Genomic DNA, 22,161 nt, shown 5'->3' with positions numbered 1-22,161 from the left:
GTCGTGTAAATTGAGACGCAAAAGCTTGTTCTCGGCACGCACTGGCCTGCATCCAGTCAGCTATCTATTACCGCAGAAAACACACCCTCAGTGGCAGCCTTTGAGGCAGATGGAAGGGTTTGACCTATGATTGATTTTGCAAGAGCTGCAAGATGCGACCTCTAGCCCCTGATCTGGAGGAAGGGTCAAAGAAAGTCAGGGAACACCAGAAAGGTGGAAAGATAAGGGGGAGAAAGGTGATTGAATGAATGAAAGAGAAAAACAATACGGGGCAGCAGAGGTGAGCGGGTTGTTGCACGTTTCGGGGTAAAGATGAAAGGAAAGGAAAAAATGAAAGACGGTTTGAAAAGCACCATCGCTTCCACAAATACACACATAAATCAAACTTAACCGTTCCCGTCTCCCTCCCTCCAATCTCTTATTTATGTAACACACACGCCGACCGAAGGCAGAGTCGTAACACGACTGATAAGCACGCGGCAAAGCATCAGAGGAACGTTCAATATCCACTGAACTTTAACACGAAACCACTAATTTCTTCAGAGACGAGCGACGGGCTTTGAAAACATGAAGCCCCCCTCGTGTCGCTCTCTCATTGTTGAGCTACCACTTGTTCAGCTGAGCCTCCCGCTGATAAAAAAGAAAAAAAAAAAAGAAAGGAAAAAGCACCCAACGTTGTGGAACTCCACTGACTGACAGTCAAAATACTGAGCTGAGATAATGTTTGAGGATTAGAGGACAGGGGGGACTGCTCAAGGTTAAGAATCTAAATTTCACACAATAAAGTGGAAGCATTACAAAGACTCTCTTGTCATTAACCAAACTGTCACTTTAAATAATCTCTGCATAAGGATGTGAGGTAAAAGTGCTCCGACTGAGACAGCCAATGCATTTATAATGGTCCTGACTCCACATTAGTCCCTCTGCATTAAAGCTCTTTTGGGGTTTTTGCCCTTGATGTCGGACATGCCCCACAGAAATTGTGGACACTTTTCATTTCCTACCTGTCTGTCCTGGCAATTTGTGTTGTAAATACGAACCACTTTAGATTAATCACAACTGCAACCGGGATGATTGAAGAGATCAGGTGCCTCCCACTTTACACACTCTTCTTATGTGCTTAACTGTGTGTGTGTGAGTGTGCGCGCGCCATGTGAGGTAGTGATGGTGAGTGGGTACGAGTGCAGAGGGTGGGGCGCACAGGGGGGAAGTTTAAGATCCACACCTGACCCTTTTCTCCTTCAAATTCAAGTGGTTTTGTCTTCTGCGAGTCACTTTTAATTATATTCATATTTACAAGCGACCTCCCATCCTGGCCGCTCTTGTGAATCTGCAGCCGGCGAGCTCGAACAGCCAGAGACCGAGCTAAGCTTAATGAAGGCAGCGGGCAGAAACAGTGGCTGCCTTCTGTGTTGCCTTGTTACCGAGCTGTGCAGAGAGGAGAGCGTGGAGAGGAGGAGAAACGGCTCGGAGCTCAACCACAACCTCATCTAAAGGCAAAGACGTGAACCGATTTTCCAGGATCAGCATTTGAGAGGAACCAGTAGATCACTGCTAATCAATTTACCGCCATGGCGATCAAAGTCTGGCAGAGCCTCAGCTCACAACAGGCCGCGGCTTCAGTGATTGGATTTGCTTGTTATAGATTAGCTCCAGATTATTTCACCCTTGTTAAAGACTGAAATGGAAAAGCGATTATACTTTTGATTGGAATTGGCATGTTTAATTGACATATTTTACGAGACTTGCTACTCTGCCGACTAAGCCCAGTGACACATTTTTTGACCAGACAAATCAAATGATGATCAAATTAAATGTTGAGTATTTGAATGGAGAAGTAATAAAGCACTGAAAAAGCACTGAATTCTTGTCTGCAAACATATCAGTGACACACAAGTCACTTCTTCAGCAGATGAATAGAAAGCAGCCCTACATTGGCTGTGTTTGATGCGAGGCAACGCACGCTTGACCAAAACAGACCTAACCCTCCGGCAACCACGCAAAAAACCTTACCGGCCGCGCCTGATTGGAGGAAAGCAACTCGTGCGCTGCTGATTTGGGGATTTCCAACTGGACCGACATTGCAGCTCGTTTGGAAAAAACCTTCTCTTAATTTGACCGTAATAGCTCGGCAAAGTGTGTTTTCTAAAGAGTTTTTAGGTGCGAAAAAAAGCCATGCAGTTGCAGAATCTGTCTTAATTATCATACATTCCTGCAGTAAATTCCTTCCTACACTGAGAGTAAATGGGAGGCGTGAAAACGACAGTTAAAGCATACCAGCAATATCTAGCCCCCACAGTATGTTAGCTGCACAGAGAATGTCCTCATACTTCACTGCTGATGAAACCATCCAGTGCAAATCACAATCTTTATTTTGAAGCGGCACATATTTTACTTAAAGCTATGACCAAGAGAAAGAGAGAAAACACCGTAGAAACAGTCGCTCCTCTCATCCTGTAACTATACATTCGCCTTCTTTGCTCAAGAACGGAATCTGTTGGACGCGGGTAGCGGCGGGAAACACTGTCTCTGCCAACAGGAAGTGAGGCGTACAAACAGTCTCCGGCAGCAGTTGGAGAGCGCCGCGGTCAGAGAGGGGTGTCTCGCCCCTTTTGGTACCTGGTATGTAATTATCGCAGACTGTAACTGTGCTCGTGTGCGCTCATGTACAGATGTCAAACTTCATCACAGTACTACAAGCTGTAAACACAGAACTGACACCTCACGCAGCTGATATGGTTGAACTTGTCGGCAGAAGGTGGCTTATCTACGCGAGCAGCAGACGAGGATTAACATTTGCATTCACTCGGAGTCTTGTTTCTGGCTCCCGAGCGGACGTGACTTCTTTAAGCTCCGTTTTGCTCTCCACCGACTCCTGACAGGAAATATCCGGCTCTTTAGCTCCGCTTTCTTCACCAGACAGTCACTTAATTTGTAGTGTATGTTGAGTTTTTTTTTTTTTTACAGCCTCATCACTGAAAAAAAAAAAAAAAACAACTACTTGGAAATTACGCAGATGAGCGATTAAACCGTGATGGACTGGGGGTAATATCTGTGGGTTAATTACTCTGAGTGACCTCTTTCCTTACACATAGTCACTTGATCTGATAAAACGATTCATAATAGCAGCATTAAGTCCAACATGCAAGGTGAAGCTTATGATATGATCTGACAGGTGTGTGTATAGGTATAACTTCGCGACTTCACCTGCTGAGCATAATCCCATTAGTGCTGTCCGAAATATGACAACCGAAATATGAACACTGCGAGGATGCAGTGCATCTCACGTGACATCATCAGCAAGGCAAAGGCGGTTTTGAAACAGGGGTAACATTGCTTTGAATAAATAAAAATGGTGGCCTTCAGGGCCCATCGTACGTCTCTCAGGGACTCCTGTTTCACTGTGTAAATGGGGTTACACAGACTCAGTTGATTGTTGGTACATAGGTATATTGTTACACGTGAGTTCTTGATAATTGTACAGACAAATGAACCAAACAAAAAAATAAGAACAGACAGCAAGAGTGTGGAACACGATTCCGCCGTGAAGGAAAATTACAGAGAGGCAGCGAAAAATGGGAGAAAAGAGAGTGATGGGGTGACAGGAGCGTAGCAAAGAGAGATGAAAGGGTCTGGTGAGGAGAAGACAGTGGAGGAGGGGGATTACAGAGACGGAGAAAGAGAAGGCAGACGGGGAGGATGGAGGTGATGGGTGCGAGCGGATGAGCCCCCGAGATGAATACTGGTGAGATCTGTAAACTTTCATATTCTAATGTTGAGGATCCTCACTGAGCGTTGTCTCAGTTAGTCGAGCTCCCCGCTGTGACCTCCTTCTGCAAATTAACACAAAACCCTGCAACAGAAACATTCAGGCTAAACTAAACCTGACTCCTTCCATTCTCGAAGAGAAAAATGAAATGACGGCACGCTGTGCTGAAAACATAACCTACAGTGAGGATGGAATGAAAGACACATAAGCATAGCATGCCTCTGAGAATATATTGAATTTCATTATATTTATATAAATGAATTCCAATGGGTTCTGTGTGAAAGGTAATAACAATAGAGAAGTAATCCTAGATTGAACTAAGTCACAGTCAGGAAGTTGAAATACTGTAATTATCTCCTGGATATGCTTACCTTCTATGAAAGACTAAATTGCTGCTTTAAATCTCTGCTGTGTGTGTTCAAAGTAAAGAATAATGTTAGTAAAAGTGACACTGTGAAGTATCTACTGAGAGCTATAGTTTCTTTGAAGCACTTTGCTCCCAAGCAAATGGAACACTTCACAGAATAATAAAGCAATAAGGAGAAATAAAGTGACTCCTTTAAATTTCCCGTGGAAATAACATTAACACCTTACGATAAATTAGACCTGCCGTAAACTGCAGTTGGGTAAAGCTCATAAAGTTTAGTTACGGCATCATTTTCAATGCCGCAACTGTATTTTGCGTTGTTGTTAATCAAATATCCCTTCCTGTGTCATTAAAGTAGGTCTGTTTTAAAGGCTTTGAATTTAGGTACAAAAAAATGCGAGATGGTTCTACAGCCTGACCCATACTGGATGTTTGAGGCTGGTTCTGATATCTATACCTGTATTGATATGCAGCTGGTATTAACATTTTAACTTAAATATATTGTTTGAACGGACTAACCAACCCTTTATTAGACAAAATAACTGAACTAAACTGGACATTTTAGAGTGTAAAATCCACTTTTCAGTGGTCTCTGACTATATACTGCAATGGTGACAAGTTTACTAAATGACCTCACGTACAGTTTGTTTCTCTACAATGCATGATGCCCCTTTTTAATAACAAGCATAAACAATTGCTAGTACTGTAGTTTGCTGATGTCTTAAGTAGCAATTCATGTTTTTGCTGATGTTGTGTCTGATAGTCCCACATTTCAGTGTGGCTTTCTCCCCTTTTTGATGGCCAGCAGTGATCTTGCAGCACTTCATACTGTTCCTGTTATATCAGTGCAGACTGGTAGGGTCGGAGCAAACGTTGCAAGCGTTAGCCTCTAAAGCACCAGTAGTCGGCTTACTTCCGGTTCAACGTCGGGCTAACTTGAACAGAGATTTAAAAAAAAAGTTTTAATCTTGTGGCTCTTCTAGACTTTTCCAAAATGCATTAGACTTAAAGACTGAAAGTGATGATCCCAAACAGGTGATTTTGTGAAGATTGTGATGTTCAAAGAAAATGACAGCCGCTTCTTTCACACTGTTGGCTAACGGAAAGAGTCTTTTTGGGCCCTAGTGCGTCACATGATGATATATCTACACCGTTTCACCACTAAGAAAGTTGGCTTCAGTGCAACGTAAACGCCTTTCAATGGCTGCAGATGACGCATGAGGGTAATGAAGGGTTGTAACAATTCATAGGAGGAGATTTTGACGACTACCCCTTGTACCTATGTTCTGAGGGGCACTCAAATAAAGAGGTTTAGGCATTTACACTGTATGCATAACTGCATTCCATTGTTTCTGTTATTTTGTCCAGCCCCCCTATAGTCACCATACAATCAGATTTGCTCTCTTGTACCAGGCAGTGGCAAAGACCTGTTGTTTACAGTGGTTTGTGTCCTTGTCCACCGGCATCACTGACTGTCCTCTCGTGATATCATACTGCAGGCCACAACACAGACCCCAGACACCTGCCTTTAACTCGTAAAGGATCGTAAAACATTATCATCACCATCATCTTTATCATCACGCCCCGTCGAAAGCGAAGCCAAGCAGGCTTTTCACTCAAGCAATCAAGGCTCCGACAAAAGCCCACCATCAAACAGACGCCACCTGTGGATGAGCGGAGCGCTGGCAGCTCGGGCTCCAGACAACCCTGGCGGGGATGGAGAGAGGGACCCCGCCGTAAAAGAGAGTGCAGCCATCGAGCTTCTGCCCCTGCTGAGGACAGCCCTGTGTGTGACAGCCAAACACTTTCCCTGATTAATCAAGCCTAGCAGTGGGGCTTTACGTGCCATTAAGAGCCTCGCTAAATGACTTCACTTCATTCATTAAAGTGGAGCATCCTCTGCGGGTGGAGCGGGCCTATGCTTGCCAGACAGCCAGGCAGACGAGTGAAAGCTGGGAGAGAGATGGCGGTAGGGGCAGTGATGAGGGTGGCGGGGGCACTGAGGCAAGATAAACAACGACAAATATAGACCCATTACAATGCTGAATAATTCATCTTATACGCAGGGCTTCAGGAACACAGCAGAGGGGGGGAAGAAAAAAAAACAGCCCAAACAACCATGGGGAATCATGGAGCCTTTATACAGTGAGGAGCATCTTCAAAACAGGGCTATTTAAGCAATGCACCTTGTCTGGGACAGGTACAGCGACAGGATCAAATCACTTTATGTGGAGAATCCGGCACCGGTGGCCTAATCCCCGATGCATTTTCATTAGGCGAAAGTATAGTTTTAATGACTCAGTGCAGCCGAGTTGGACAGCTAGGTGCAGGTGGATTAATTGTTTAAAAAGCATGCAGGAGACAGCTTTTCTTTCAACTCTTCTGCAAACACTACAAACACAAAAAACGCGGACGCCGACAGTCATATTCACACACACCGTTTCAAATAGGAAAAAAGCTAGAAAAAGAGAAGGACTGCAGAACGCAAAGGCAATGAATGATACACACCGATAGCATCGAGGGAAGGACAAAGACGGGTAATTTACCAGTCAACAGAGAGATTAAGATGGAGAGATGGAGGGAAAGATAAAGAGATAAGGATTAGCAGCAACATGAGGGCTAAGAGGGGAGGAGAGGAGAAGGAGAGAAACAGGGGGAGAAAGACACGGAGAGGAGGGAGAGGAGTAACTGATTAATGGAAGGAGCTGGGAAGCGCAAAGAGAGGAGGTCAGGACGGCGCAGGGTAGGAGTGATGCTGCAGCCGGTGAGCAAAACCGAAAAGGACAATATCATCAATGTGCCTGTCACACTGATGATATCCACACTGACACTAGACTACTAGACTTACACCAACCCCAACCCAGCACCTTTTCTCCCCTTTTAATTCATTAAAAAACAAAAAAACTTGTTGGTCGCTATCCTTTGATTGGTTGTATGATTATAGTATAGTTACCCCTATAAGTGCAACACAATCAAATCAGTTGTTGTGTAGAAGAAAAACATCCATCAGCGCTGACATGATTTATTATTTAAGCGTGAAAAGACTTCCATTAGACTCGTTCAGTTCATGGCGAGATCTCAGTCAAACACATGCCTTCAATTAATCCCCAACTGGCGGTGGGCTGTGGCTCTATCGCCGGCTGCTCGCTGATGCATTTCTAATTGGCATTTTTGCTGATGGTCACAAGTTAAATCTATATTCTCCATTACCCCTCCACGGCCTCCCCTGGCGTCTCTCTAATGGCTCCGGCTAAAGGCAGAGCACTTGTATCGAGACATTCATACATAGTAGATTCTCTCTGACGCTGACCCGCCGCCGCGCAGACCTCAGCTACAGGTTCGGTGAACAGTCAAGAGTTGGGAGGTGCAGTGAAAAGTTCACTCCAGCTTTGAAGATTAGCAAAACATGCGTCATAATCCCGCATGGAATCAGGCTGAGGAGAGACACTCACGCTCAAATAAAGTGTGCTTTATCTGCTCGTGTTCCCTGCTTCGTCTCTACTGAGATGGTCCTAACACGCTGCTTTGCTGAGCAAATGTTTGTCATAGCCTTTATCCCTCTCACTTCCACAACACATAGTAAAGCCCTGAGTGGAGCATTGGCTGGCTGACAGGCCTGAATGCTCCAACACCGGCTTGGCAAAGCTCGGCGTTGCCGGCGCTGGTTGAGAGCGGTCGGGGTGAACAGAGCTGGCTGACTTCAGAACTATGTGAGAGGTTGACCGGCCAGGCAAATGAAATCACTGTGACTTCATGCAAGAGACTGATAAATGCTTTCACATGAGCACTCGAGGGATAATCATGCTGATCTGCAGCATTATACTGTATGTCCTGCATTCAGCTGATAAATAAAAAGAAGAGGGAATGCTTTTTCACAGTCTACAAGAAAAAGACACAAAACCAAACATGACGCTGGGAACAGCCAAGCATCTTTTAGGGAAATGTTCCTCCCGCGAGGAGGAATTTACCAGCAGAGAGGTGAAATGTCATGCGTAGTAGTCTAAGTCAAAAGAATGACGTTCATATCCTGCCAGAGAGGAAGACTCCTGCGTTCCTTGGCTCACCTCAGTGTGGACCTTGTGTTTACCTTTCATTAGCTCGAGATCTCAGAATCCTCTCCTCCCCCTCCCCGCGGTTCGGACAGTCAAATGCAAAGAGAAAAAATGCTGTAAAACAGCCACGAGATAGATAAAGAAAAAAAAGAGAAAAAACCTCTGGGTTCTATTGTTTGAGTTATAAATTGTTAAATAGTTGTGCTGGGACAGTTTTGGCTTCTGTATCTCTGGAATAGAAATGTTTAATAACAGCAAATACCCACAAGAGCTCAAATGCAACATACTGTTACTTGATTCAAGATCCCTAATCAACTGCAGGGCACTGCCGTGGACTATAGTGTTTCAGTAAACAGTGTTCGATTCAGATTATGCTTTTTGGAACCTTTATGAGAGAGAAGAATATTGTCAGCTCGTGCAGTGGCTGCATGGTCAAAGGGACAGAGACCGATAACAGCCAGCTTATCAAGATACTCTGACCACAAGCCTAACTGCAGTTGTAACCCCCATCCAGCACGCACTGTCTCTCTAAAAGACTACACCCAAAACCATCTTCCACCCAACCTCCTTCCCCCTATCTTCCAAGGACACAAAGTCACCCAGAAAGAAAAAAAAGTAAACTAAATATAAGCCAAATAATGCACAAATGAAATCTTCTTATGTCTCCATGCAGGAAGCTTAAATAAATAATTGCAATTATAATATTGATTGTGAGACCTGATGTGTAGTTACATTTAATATTAAAACAACAGCACAGTACACTACTACTATAATACTTGTGTCAGATCAGTGCCTTGAGTTTAGGCACCAAAATAATTTAATCTGCCATTTTATGGCAGCCACAAACAATTATTTGAAATATTGGATGATCTGTAAATTATGTTACGCTCATGAAATTAAAGAAAATAGTGAAAAATCTGTTAATTCCCAATTCCAAAGGTAGTTTCCTTTAGTCTGACAGACACTCCAAAACCTAAAGATATTCAGTTTGCTGACACAAAAAGACAAAAAAAAACAAACAAGGCAATGTTTGGTATTTTTATCATCTGTTCTACTTCCAGTTCTAGATAACCATATCCATTTGAAAAAGTCCACCTTTTTCTGCTGTTGTTTTAATTCCTGCTTCACGTCACTGAGTGTACGTGTTGACGATGGTTGACGAATATTGATAAATTCATCATTTTGCCTTGTGCGTTTGTGTTTCGGTGAAAACACTGGCTGCGAGTTCGGCGGGTGGTGTGCACCAGACTATGTTGACTGATCACAGCTCTGGCAGGATACGCTCCCCCACTCGCATCTTGAAAACAGCAAATTAGTGCAGCTGCAATTAAGACTTGCACAGACAATACAATAAAAAGGAAGCCTGATACAGGCACAATCAGACAAAGTGAGACAGTTCTTGTTCTGTCAGCAGCGCAGAGACTCTGCCATCTCACAGAGCAGACAACAATGCCCAGGGCTGAGATAACAGGAAATGCCAGCTTATCATAGAGAGGGAGAAGCGGGGAGAAATGGTGAGAGAGCGTGATGGGTCGCTCTCTGTTTACGAAGAGACTAATCAAGCAAAAATGCAGTTGTGTCCGTTATATAAAAATCGCTTGTTTACAGGTTTCAGCCAGTAAGGTTTTTTTTTTTTTTCCTTCTCTACGAGTGAAATCTGTTTGCAGAACATGTAAAGTGGATAAATCAAATAAAAGCGGAGGCAAATCCATCACTTTCTTAATTTGAGTTCCATTTCATTGGCTTTGATTTGTTTAGATTGAGTCACCTCTCGTGGGGAGTTTGTTTAATTTCACAGCTGAAAGAACACCAATGATTTTTAGGAGTGTTTTCCTTGTTCAACTTTCTCTACAAGCTATTACAGTAAATTCTGAATGCAACACAGCCATAAAGCCCAGAATATTAAACTGCTGTTTACAGACAGAACTCGGGAGTTTGATGACAACACTTAATGATCATACGAGGGTAATTACTGCATTCTTTTAAAGTCTATTTCCAGTGTTTCACGAGAAGAGGGGAGCTTAATGGATTGCGAGTGCTGAGGCAATACTGAGCAGTTGTACATGTAACAAAACATAACTAGCTCTGTCTACAAAACGGCCAAAACACTGATGCTGGAAGTAACAGACTCGCTGCAACTGACTAATTGCTCTCTTCATAAAATGTTACCAAATAGTGAATAAATGCCTCTCAAAAGGTCCACAAATCGCTTGTTCAAAACCTTAAAGAGGTAAAATCTCTACTACTCGGAGGACAACATATTTTCACTTGTGAGAGGCTTTTCAACCATAACCAGTTTTGCGATTAATTAATAAGCAAAAAAGGTTGGTGATTAATTGTCCATGGTCTGGTCAGTTTTTAAATATTCCTAAAAAAAAATTTTTTTTAAAAGACAATTGAAAAAAAACCGACCTAAAATCGACCGTGAAGACGATTGAACACCTCTCCAAAAGGGAACATTGTGACGTTTATGAAGGAAGGATTTACTGTAGTGCATTCATGTGGTGTCAAAATGACTGATAAATGCTGCCTCGTGTCCGAACAACTAAATTCTGCTACATTTTGTACACGACATCCACACTTTGAGTCAGGTGAAGTTATGTTTTCTGTGGTTTTATGGAGTGTACTGGTGCAGCGACGACTCTGGGACCAAATCACTTTTATTGAGTTGTTTAACCACTTTGAGCAATAAAATGCAGCACATCTCATGTTTGCAGCATCCGGGTTGTTTGAACATAATTACTTAAAAGTTCATAAACACACTGAACTTGGATGAACGACTTCACAGCTCTGGAAACGGGACCATTGGAGGAGCATGTAAATGCCCGGTTGCACCACGTCAGTCTTAGCTGCAGCGTTGAACCGATGACTGAGTGTGTGAGCCCTTCCTGCGTTATTCCAACCCCTTTTGATTCCTTGCGCAAATTAGCATGCATTTCCATGGTACGAGGACGCTAATCCTTATTCTGAGAGTGATTTTTATTTATACACGAGTGAGGGAATACTATTGGCACTGTTAGCCCATTTACCTAATGCTTTTAAAGTTCTGAAAGTCCCGTCTGCAGTTATTATGATACTCTGTTCAACCAACCACCAGAAGTATCAGTCTTAACTTTTTTCCCCAGTAACCTCCCCAGAAAACTTGTGGATAAAAAAACAAATCACAGGCGCCTGGTAGCTCACCTGGTAGGTCGCGTAGGCCTACAACCCTTATTAAAGGCTGGGTCCCTATCCTAGTGGACCAAGCTTGATGTTAGTGTAGAGTTTACAATGATAACGGTGGTAGGTTAACAACTGTCACTTCTTATTAATTGCCAAATGACCTTGGTTTAAGACAGAAACATGCTTCTCTTTCTGTCCATTGCCGGCTAAACCATTGACTTTCTCCAGGAGATTTGATTAGTTGTAGCTAGCTAGCTAATTACATTACTGACTGTTAATCCAAGCTGACTGGTATTAAAACAAAAACCGTGTGGGAACTCTCAAATATGCAACTTGGTGACTGCATATGATATATTGCTGAAAGCTTGCAAGTCCAAATGCCGGTGTCCTCGTCCATAAAACATGGACGAGAAGGAACAGCAGGGTTCTTGTATTGCAGTGTAGTCACAGTACAGTTCATAGTTGCTCACACTATTTTAAGCACCGTAAGGAAAAATATATTAGACTGTTGCTGTGTTGGACAAACTGTCTCACACACGGCTGTACACATATGTTTCTCAGGTGTTGCTGCCATCAACTGGGCCCGGTCGCGGCTTCCCTGTCCTAAAGTAGCGTGCAGGAACTCGAGTGTCACTCTCCTCTCCTGCCTGCAACCGCAGACTGTCCGACGTCACGCCGGCATTGTTCGGCTCACACAATGCAACATTCCTCAATCAGGAGCAACTCCACCAAAAAACCAGAGGGAGACGGAGACAACCAGGAGGAAGGCACTGCTCTAATCTTATAGGATTAGAATTCTTTTGGAACTAATAGGCCTCTATTCTTTTTGAACAACAAAGCTTCGAGATGAGATAAAAAAAAACTAAAAAAAAAACTGACACAGATGAAGGCAATCTACAGCAATTTAGGAAAGAATGTGAGGCTATTAAGGCCTGCACAGAGGCTCGAGAGGAAGTATAAATAACCATTCAGAGAAACACATCTTGCTGCAACATGAGGTTGTATACATTAGCAGGAAACTGTATGCACCGAGATGTCTCTGAATGAATAATACTGTTTAATAATGAGAAAAAACACGCTAAGTCGAGGTGAAGACATGCACTAGCTGTACTTCTTCCCGGTCAGTAAGCTTCAATCACTGTTGCCCTGCTCTGCATCGTGTGTCATTCATTTCACTTATCACCCCTGCTTCTCTGTGGATGAGAAATGGCATTTAGTGGACCTTAAAATGGCAAGAACTCAATGCCAGAGATTTAAATCCTAAGCGAGAGGATATACTGCCTTGTATTCAGGGGGGAGGAAATGTCATGGAGGACTATATAAGGATCAGTGGACAGACGGCCTGTATGTGGTCATGTAAGGACGATTCATTCATGGAGAATTAAAGTGAAGAACTCTGTGGTTCAACTTCACAAAACAGACAAGGGACATCTGAGGCCACGACATTAAAAGAACTAATGTGCGTTCGTGCTAATGTATATATATGTATTATATATATCACACACACGCACATATATATGTATAGAAAGAGAGAGAGAGAGAGAGAGAGAGTGAGAGAGAGAGAGAGAGAGAGAGAAAGAGAGAGAGAGAGAGAGAGAGAGTCTGGAGCAGTTCCTAAGCCTGGCCGTCACGCATGCTTAACCTTGCGCTAGTGCCTGTGCGATGCAGCTTGCATATCAATGATGGAGGAATATCAGCAGAGAGGCCGCCAACCAACCTCCACTATGCTCAGCAGGCAGGGGAGGCACAGCAGCATCCGCACTTACACTATGGCACTGACAATAGAAATTCAAGTTAGACTACAGTGGCGAGCACAAGAGCTGTTATCATACAGTAAAAGTGAGACGCAGCTGACTCATGTTGATAAAAATAAAGACGTGCGTTACATCACTGGCAGGGCTGTACAAAATAGTTTGAAGCTTCAAAAGCTTCATTCATAATGCTGACATTCAAAGTCTAAATAAATATTCAAACGCTGTGTTGTTTCTTTGTTGATACTTCTGTACAGTTGAACATTAGATCAGGTTACACTTATATTACCAGCAGGGTTGCCGTCAGAAGGGAACACCAGGTAAGTTGTCCAGGGCCCTGGGTCATGGCAGTGCCTAAAAGGGCACTCTAACCCATAAAATCTGCTGGAGGTCCTTTTGGAGATCATCTTTCCTGGGCACAAGCAAGACTATTGGCAGCCCTCATATCAGTATTTCATTGGTTGCTGCATAGGATTGTTAAATAGCCAATAACTCCAGAGCATTATAAAGTCCATAAGTCCATATGTGTTGACCAGTAACCTTTTGAAAACAACATTTTCAATGTGGTCATAAACTCTGATAAGATTCTAATAAATTACTTTAGTCCTTAAAAAAAGGTCATATTATGTACCTGCATTCGCCCAGCACACGGCGCTGCATTATGATGTCATCATTTTTATACCAATTACTGCAGAAAGATGCTGAAGAGATCATCAGGTTGGTTCACTTACATTTATTGAATACATTCGTATAAAAGACTAACTTATCTAATTTCATAAATAAATTAATTCAAATCATTTTGTTTTTTTTTTTTATTATGTTTATGGTGATAATGTCACATTCAATGACAACATACATTTGAAGATTCATTTCAAAACCTCAACAGAAGCTTTAAAAAAAGACCTTTGGAACTCGTCTGATTACTGAAAATAAATGAAGATGGTGGATGTTTCTGACAAAAGAAAAAAAAAATGTTGTACTGCCAATCAGTAAAGCAGTGAGCAGGCTTTGGCCTTTTTTCTCAACTGAATCTGTAGACAGTAAGTGTTGTTTCCACCAACAGCATTTACTTTTGGCTGCAGCACTCATGTTACAGGAAGCGCTTTGAGGGAGCGTCCTGACTACCGGGCTGTGGTTTGGAGCAAAGCTGTGCATATTTGGTGTCACCAGGGGCACAAAAAAAAAAAGCCTTCCTGACAAAAACCACAAGTGCTACTACTAACAACAGGAACAAAGCCTGGCAGCATGGATCGCACTTCCCAGTCATGGTCAACAAAGCATACTATAAAATGCCTCCCTCTCTGCTTCACGTCTCACACTCATCCACAGTGCACTGATGTGAATCCTCCTCTCACCAAATGTCAGTGTCTTAATCCCAAAGATAAATCTGATACAGTGTAACTTTTGCAGGTAGAAGTAGTGGGTTCTTAGAGAAGAGAAGAGAAGAGAAAGATATGATGTGACGGTGTGTTTCTAATTAAAACCGAAGCATCCAGGGACACCCATGGGGTCCTAAGGGACCGGCACCGGGTGATAAACTCACTCTTCCGTATCCTCCGTCTTTTGAAGGGATTGATAAAAGACTTTCAGGATGCTGTGCCCTCTCCTCCTCTCTTCCCCTTCTTTCCCACATGCTATCTGATGCCGACGGAGGCTTTTTGTCACGTCGATCCTTCCTAAGGACCCCAAGGCGTCCTGTGAGGGTGCCTTCTACAGGGTCCTCTCTGTTGATTGACACATCACCCCTTTTTCTGCCTGCGTCGATCAGAGGCTGTCTCCCTCCCCCTCACCCGCCTAACACAGCTCAATAAGAGGCCGCTGCTTTGATAGCAGTTCTGTGGCAAGTTACATCTCTGGCAGCGAGGATAAGAGAGAGACTAGGAGGGATGCCAGCAGATAAAAGAGAACTTTTAACAGCCTCTATGTGTTCAGCAGGTTAAAAAGTGTTTTCTATCAAGGCCTTGTCAAACTGTCATCATCACTTTTCGTTTGAAAACAGCTCTGTATACGCAGGAGAAAAGAAAACATATCAGAGCTCCATTTCTTGTCTGGTTTTTCTTGTAATCCCAGATTGATGCTAATCTAAAACGCTGCCAGGATTAAACGTTACACATTGGCAGCAGTTTCAAGGCGATGCCTTCGCTCTGACCGTCAAGTGTGGGTGAAACGCGACAATAGGGACGCGGTGACAGTTCTCGCAGGGTTCTCGCAGTTGTTCACAAGTGTCCCACGAGAGCCGGAGAGGCTATTAGCTGTGTAATGATCACTGGATGTTGCGGTTCACATTCGCACAAGGCAGCGTGACAGCCAGATGGAGGTTGATTTTTGAGGGTGAAACATATGGGGAAAGTGCTGTAAGCAGGCAGCTCAGATGGGCTTACTGACTTACACATGCAGTCTGCTCTCTGTTGACCCAAAGCAGCACAGAGCGGATACAGACACACACATTATCACACAGATTTATATTGTTCTCTGTCAACAGGGAGGAGCAGAGCTCAGTTAAAGCGGAGGCCTCACCATGTGGCTCTCATATATAGGGCGAGGGGTCTCTCACCGGGGCTTTTTACTCCCGCCACTGGACTTAAGCCAACAGAACCAGGTGTGGCCACTTACCCAACGTAAGTGATTCCACAGAGAGAGTGTAGAGTGCAGAGGTTCCGACTCACAGCCATTACGGAGCATTAGACCATGAGGTCCTGCAGGAGATCACCTGACCCGGTCTGACCTGGACACAAACTCTCTCTTCCCCCTCTGATCGTTCTTTCAGTCAGTCCCCCCGTCTCATTCTTTAACCTCTAAACCGCTGACCTGTTGTCGAACTTTTAATTTGTTTTTTTTTTTCCGCCATTCAAGTCTGACGCTCATTTATTCCACCAAGCCGACAGACAACATATGTTTGTCCTCTGGCTATATTCCTTTGTTCATGCTCTAACAAATGATCTTCCTCGCTCCTTCCTCTAATGAGTGTCATTTCTCAAGGACACTGAGATCATAGCAAACAAACAAAAAGCTCATCAATTACATTCATCAGGTGGCAGCTGCCGCGAAATCAGTTTCCCCCCGAAAAAGTTGGAGGGAAGGCGTCGTGAGCGTACAGTGCATGTGTGTGAGAGATGCTGCTCTATTTTTATTGTAGTTCTCCTGTAATGCGACTCGCTGTCAGAGCCAGAGTGGCAGCCTGAATCGCTTCTATCGGATAAACACTCCCAGCATGCACTGCTTTGCCTCAGTCTGCGCAATGCTGCATTGGCAGCCTCCTGGCAGGATTCTGAGGTGTCTCAGTTCAGAAGTAGCTGTGTGTGTGTATGTGTGTGTGTGTGTGTGCGTGCGTGTGTCTGTGTGTGTATGTGTGCAGAATGATGATCCTTACAGCACCACAAATGCTTAAGTCTGCACCAGATTTATGGCTGGCAGCTGAACTACAGATAGAACAACAATGGCACTTATGACAGTTGGACTTTTTACAATTGTGAGTATACAGCTTATAAATCTGATAAGTACAAGAAAAACTAATCAAAAAAAAAAAGAAACTAACAGGTTTCACTTTCTAGGAAAAAGCCCACGAAGGCAGATACGTGCTGTACTTTATGTCTGTGGGACCAAGAGGGACGGAGAGAAGCGAGAAGACTTGTTGGCATGTGTGTGTGTTTTAAGCAGTGTTTGTTCCATGTTCATTTCACGCACACAGAAAAGGGGGAAAAAAAGGAATGTGTAGTATGCGCTGCGATGCAACTCACTCCGAACCGCAATCCCAGAACTATGTGGAATGTGTCCTCTAACTGCCAGTGACTGAGACCTACACTCGTTGAACAACTGCAGTACACAGTCAGTGGTCGTGTACTGTCACTCCGAATCAAAATCAAGTGCGGGCCGCTACACAGGTACAGCCAGAGAGAGGGGGAAAAAGACAGCGGAAAGGATAAGAGTTCACTACAGGCACACAGGTGTGGAGTCGGGCTGCAGCTAAAGATTGTGTTCAGCAACATTTAATCAGATGATTATTTTCAACATTAATCAATTAATGGTTTGGTGTATTAAACGTAAAACATTTTTTTTTGAAAAACTCTAATCACAAAGTGACATCTTTTAATTGCTTCTTTTGTCCAACCGGCAGTCCAAAAACCCCAAAACTCTTTTATTTAACCTCGAAAATGTCAAAGAAAAGCAAGTGGCTCAGCATCACCCATACACCTCGCTGCCAACAGTTTGTTACTGGAACTACTTTAACAAAAGAAATGGTCCTAATCAAAATTATTGATGGATAAATCAGGGATATTGTCTCTGCTGACTCTCCCAAATGTCATTTTTCAGAGCTTTGAACAACACAAACAAGTTGTCGGAGGCAGATTTCACATAACTGTGGAACATCAAACTATGTGCATGATACGATACCACTGGAGTTAAGTAAGACGATTATTTATCAATTTCTATGATTTCTGTGAACCAAACATCAGTTTCTTACTCATCTGCTCCTCTTTATCTGCACACCATCCTCTGTAAAGGGTACAGATTAAATAAAGCTTATTAATTAATGATAACACCGAGGCTTTTAAAAGAAAAGTCCCCATCTATAGCGCACTACATTAATTTAGTGCTAATGCAAACGAACCTTCCTACTGCTGCAGCTTCTTATTACTAGCATTTAACTGACAACACACAAGTTATTATGTAGTAAGTTTAACGCTTACTGCAATCATTGGTCAAAAAATGGCTACAGCGCAAAACAAGTCATTTCCGACCGTTGTTGACTGTGGAACAGTTTGCGGAGCAGTCTGTTCATTCTGTAGGAGTAATGGGACAAAATCAGCCTCAGTTAGCCGTTAGATTAAGAGCTGCAGGCAACAGGCTGCACACCTCCAGCGTCTCAGTGAGGTAACCGACGCCTTTTCTTTCATTAACATTAATAGGTTCCCTGTGAGCGTTTGGTTTAAATCCAAAATTTTGCCAAAACGGTGAAGAGAAATGAGTCTCCTGCTGCTCTGTGATAAGACTCTGTTGCCACGCAGAGCGGGCACCTTCAGTCTGAAACCCCTGCATCTGAGTATTCATTAAAAAGAGAGCAAAGTGACGCCAGTGGACAAAGTGACGTCACAAGTTACATGTAACAAAACAGCATTAAATAAAAAACTACTGTAGTGCTGCAGAGACGCCCTGGCCTACAAAATATTGTTCTTCAAATGAGTTATTAAAATGTCACATCGTCATAATTTTAATAGTTGTTTTCAGTGAAAATTAATACAGTGAGGCAAAAAAACATTTCATTCCCACAATCACAATATCTGTCAAGTTAACGTAATTTTCTCACCTAATCTCGCAGCCCCTTTGTTAAGATTAATTCCTATTTGACATTATTTAGAGATGTCAAGCCTTATAATGATTCTCGCAGAGAAATTCAAAGGTCTGGAAGTTTTCGTATTTCCAGCGAGGGTAGAAACTGTAAGTACCCACGCTATTCCTTAAACAAGAGAAAATGAAGCTTCCTTTTTATTTTGGTTTGGTAATCTCGGGCAGACTGGATACAGTAAATCTACAGCTTTATATGGCATTTAACGTCGAATCTTTATTAAAATGCTGCATTTTGTGATTCTCCCGAAGCGAGGCTTTTATCACCCCATATTACTTTTTATCTCCAAGTCAAAGCGCAAAACCACCGGATAAACATTGGAAAATCTACGTTATATTAACCTGGAGAAGCAGAAAAAGTTCCCAACATGCATTTGTAGCGAGGGTGCGCCACACGAATCAGATGCTTATCGCACCCACACACCAGGGAAGAGAGCTGCACGGAGGTCAGTTGCATTTAGAGCTCCTCTACATCTACATGGGCGAGACGCCAGGGCCCCGTGTCTGCGGGGGTCCATTCTGAGGTCAATACTACAACACTGTAAACTAATGATCCAGCAAATTCCCTCAGTCCTGCTCTCTCCCCTCCTCCTCCTCTCCCTCAATCTGTTGGTGCCCTCTGCCTCTCCCAGCCTCTGATCCCCCGCTGCGCTGCAGAAATGAGAAACAACTGAAGCCTCGGCAGCGCTGGGCCCCGCTCTGCTCCTCCGATACACACCACTGATAAACAAGGCTGCTTGTTAAGAGACAAATGGAATTCTGCCTCGTCTGATATTTGCCTTTCGCTGTGTTTTCATCTGGCGTGTTTTCGCCCAGTCCCTTTTCTTTGTGCCGTGGCCTTGACATTAATGCCCGGTGGAAACATCCCTCTGGCCGGGTAGCGAAAAACACAAGATAACGAAAAAGGATCTGAGTGGAAGTCCAAATTAAAAGCGATGCCAAACAGTGAGACATTAAAAAGCGAGAAGTTGAGCGTCGGCAGGACAGAGCTCGCCTGTTTTTGATTCCATAAACACTTCAGTGGAGTGTCTCAGGGATCGTGTGTCAACATTTCTGACAGAATCCACCACAGAAACGGAGACACTGCAGCAGATGGCTCAGTCACAGCAAATAAACGTGGTGCATTTGTGGCTGCGACGTTTGAACACATGCTCAATAAACCCAAAAGTTAAGTAACAAAGTTTGGGTGTATGATTCCTTTAGAGACAGCAGGCAATCCACTTACAGGCCATGTTGACACGGTGCGCCTGAAAAAGCCAAATGAAGCCTGTTCGTCATAGGTTAATCTCGTTGCCCTGACACTTCCACAGAATAAGTATCTGCCGCGTTTTACCGACAGAAGAGCTTATCTCACGCACTACACGCTTACGCATACGCTCACATTTTTTTTCCACACAAACTGTCTTCCAGGCCTCGAGGAAGATTTCCATCTCTGCCCGCGTCGGTGCGTGCAGTAAGTCAGCGAGAGAGCCACGCTGCTCTGTCCTATCCTTTTCATATCGATTGGAGGATGAAGGATGGGGCTCAGGGGATGGAGCTGTACACTCCATCACACTGTGGACAAACATGAGCGAGCTGGATTCAAAAGACACAATAAATAAGTAGCAGTGGCTCCGAGCGGAGGTGAGATGATTAACACACTCCTACAGGTACACACACAGGTTAAATGCACAGGTTTCATCACACTCCTCTCCATCTCTCCTCTCATCGGTCAATCAGAGAAGGTGAAAGAAGCGAGCGTACACGAATCTGGCTGCTCACACTCAAAAGGCACATCAAGAAGTACATGCTCCTGCCTCCCAGTGGGTGCTGATCTATGATCCCTGCTCAGTGACCATCTGACCCTCAGCATCCAAAATGCACAGAGCGGCCGTGCCCGGCTGACTGCAACAGAGTGGGGGCTTCACCTCCAAAAAAATCCCATACAGGATCTGTTATCCTCTGCGACTCAGGTTTTGGCACATCTGGATTTGTTTATTTGTTTTTGTTTTTTTTTTCACATCTCATACATTACAGGAGGTAAGCTGTACATCCTGCGCCAGACTGTTACAATTTTTTTTTTTTTAAGTTTGGGTATTTGTAGCATATTTGTAGAGTTTAACATTGTCCACGTCCCAAACTAACTCCAATGTAAAAGCTCATGTCTGGTGAGGGAAAAAAAAGCCTGATTAGTTCCACTCACGGGTCAAACTGCTGTCTGTCTGTGGACTCTGTCTGTGCGCCATGACAAGCACTGCTATGTAAACACACATCAGTACTGTGCCCCCCTTTCTACATAGGCAGCTATCTCACAGAGAGCCGGATCGACTGTCCCTGTCTCGCCCGACGTGGAGACAAGCGGACTGCCCGCTGTCACAAACCCCACATACTGTATCGGTGGCTGGACTCGGGGAGAGGAGCGTGGCGTTCGGGCGACAGACGGACTGTTTGGAAAAGCGACACCTCCGGACGCACAGCGGCGTGCGAGCGGCCGAATGCGCGGACTTTGTTGCCGCTTCCACCGACGGACGGACGCACGGACGGTCGCCGAGGGTTCATGTTTACAAAACTGCCACAATGTCACCAAGTCGGAACAGTGAAACACACGCGGGAAAAACACAGGTAAACCCACGCGAAACCACAAGTGAATGTTTACGAGGAACTATCTCCGGATGAGATGATAATAAAAGACAACGAGCGCAGAAATGCCAAGACATCGCAATATGTTGCTGGATTCAGAGAATAAAAACAAAATAAGCTGAAGCAGACACACCAACACCAACTGCGTGTTAAATCCTGACCAACTGTGTCTGATCGCAATAATAAATAAATAAATTAAAAAAACCAAAACAAAACCCGCCGACAAAATGTCTATCTTTCCCTCAAATAAAATGAAGCGGTCAACTTTCCCAAGCCGTGCGCAGCGCTGAGCGGAGAGCTCCATGCCGCCGAGCGTGGCGCCGTGTGCCCTCCCCTGCCGCAGCTCGGTGTGTGACTGCCCCCGGCCGCTCATCAACTTCCCTCGCAGCCGCGGTTTCCTCCCCCATAAATAAAACTTACTTTTCTCTGGCTTGGCTGTCGGACGGCACGTTGCTACTCTTGCCTTTGGCGTACATGCTTGCAGAGAGCTCCGATTGTCACGCACCTGTCAACCCATCACAACCTCCCTGGGCACAGCCCCGTCACCATGGCGACACAAGCAGCGTCGTCTCCCATTGGATGTCCCGCTGTTCGGGACCGCCCGCTCGCCATGGCAACCACCAGTGAGTGACAGCTGCGTGACCACGCCCCCTCGAAATAGCCCCACCCCCATTTCTCTCTCTCTCTCTCTCTCTCTCTGTCTTACTGCTTACCCTGTCTGTCTGTCTGTGTGTCTGTCAGTGTCTCTCCCATCCTGTCCCTGATTGGAAAGGCTCTCCTGACATGCAGACAGACAGACACGCACACATACACGCACACACACACACACACACATATACACACACATACATCCAGACTCCCTCCCTCTATTCTCCTCTCTCAGTGCAATAGGGGGATTTGAAACCGTCCAACTAGGATTTTAAACAACTGGCTTTGGCTGTTCCTTTTATAGACAATCACACCCTCTACCGACGCGCACACAGCGCATTGCGCAAACAACTCTCGCAAATACAAACTGCATTTGCATTGGTGTTTATTTACGAAGGTGTTAAGATATCCAAACATGTGTAGAGCGAAGCATGTTGGGAACAGATGAGC

The 22,161-nt window shown here is 44.2% G+C and overlaps 1 protein-coding gene across 2 annotated transcripts in view; it reads right to left on the bottom strand.

Annotated features, from left to right (window-relative positions):
* Positions 1-21,644, bottom strand: part of ssbp2a (single stranded DNA binding protein 2a) — a 56,234-nt gene extending 34,590 nt beyond the window's left edge. The window contains exon 1 of one of the 2 annotated variants that reach the window (XM_030416791.1): positions 21,484-21,644. In XM_030416791.1, coding sequence (XP_030272651.1) covers positions 21,484-21,539 — 56 coding nt within the window. In that variant the 5' untranslated portion in view covers positions 21,540-21,644. The remainder of the gene's footprint in view (positions 1-21,483) is intronic. The other variant, XM_030416792.1, reaches the window with a different exon arrangement.
* Between the last annotated feature and the right edge of the window lie 517 nt (positions 21,645-22,161).

This window comes from Sparus aurata, chromosome 5 (genome assembly GCF_900880675.1).
Source record: "Sparus aurata chromosome 5, fSpaAur1.1, whole genome shotgun sequence".
NCBI classification, from domain to species: Eukaryota; Metazoa; Chordata; class Actinopteri; order Spariformes; family Sparidae; genus Sparus; species Sparus aurata.
The sequence above is the reverse complement of the archived record's forward strand: the minus strand, read 5'-3'. Positions and strand labels throughout refer to the sequence as shown.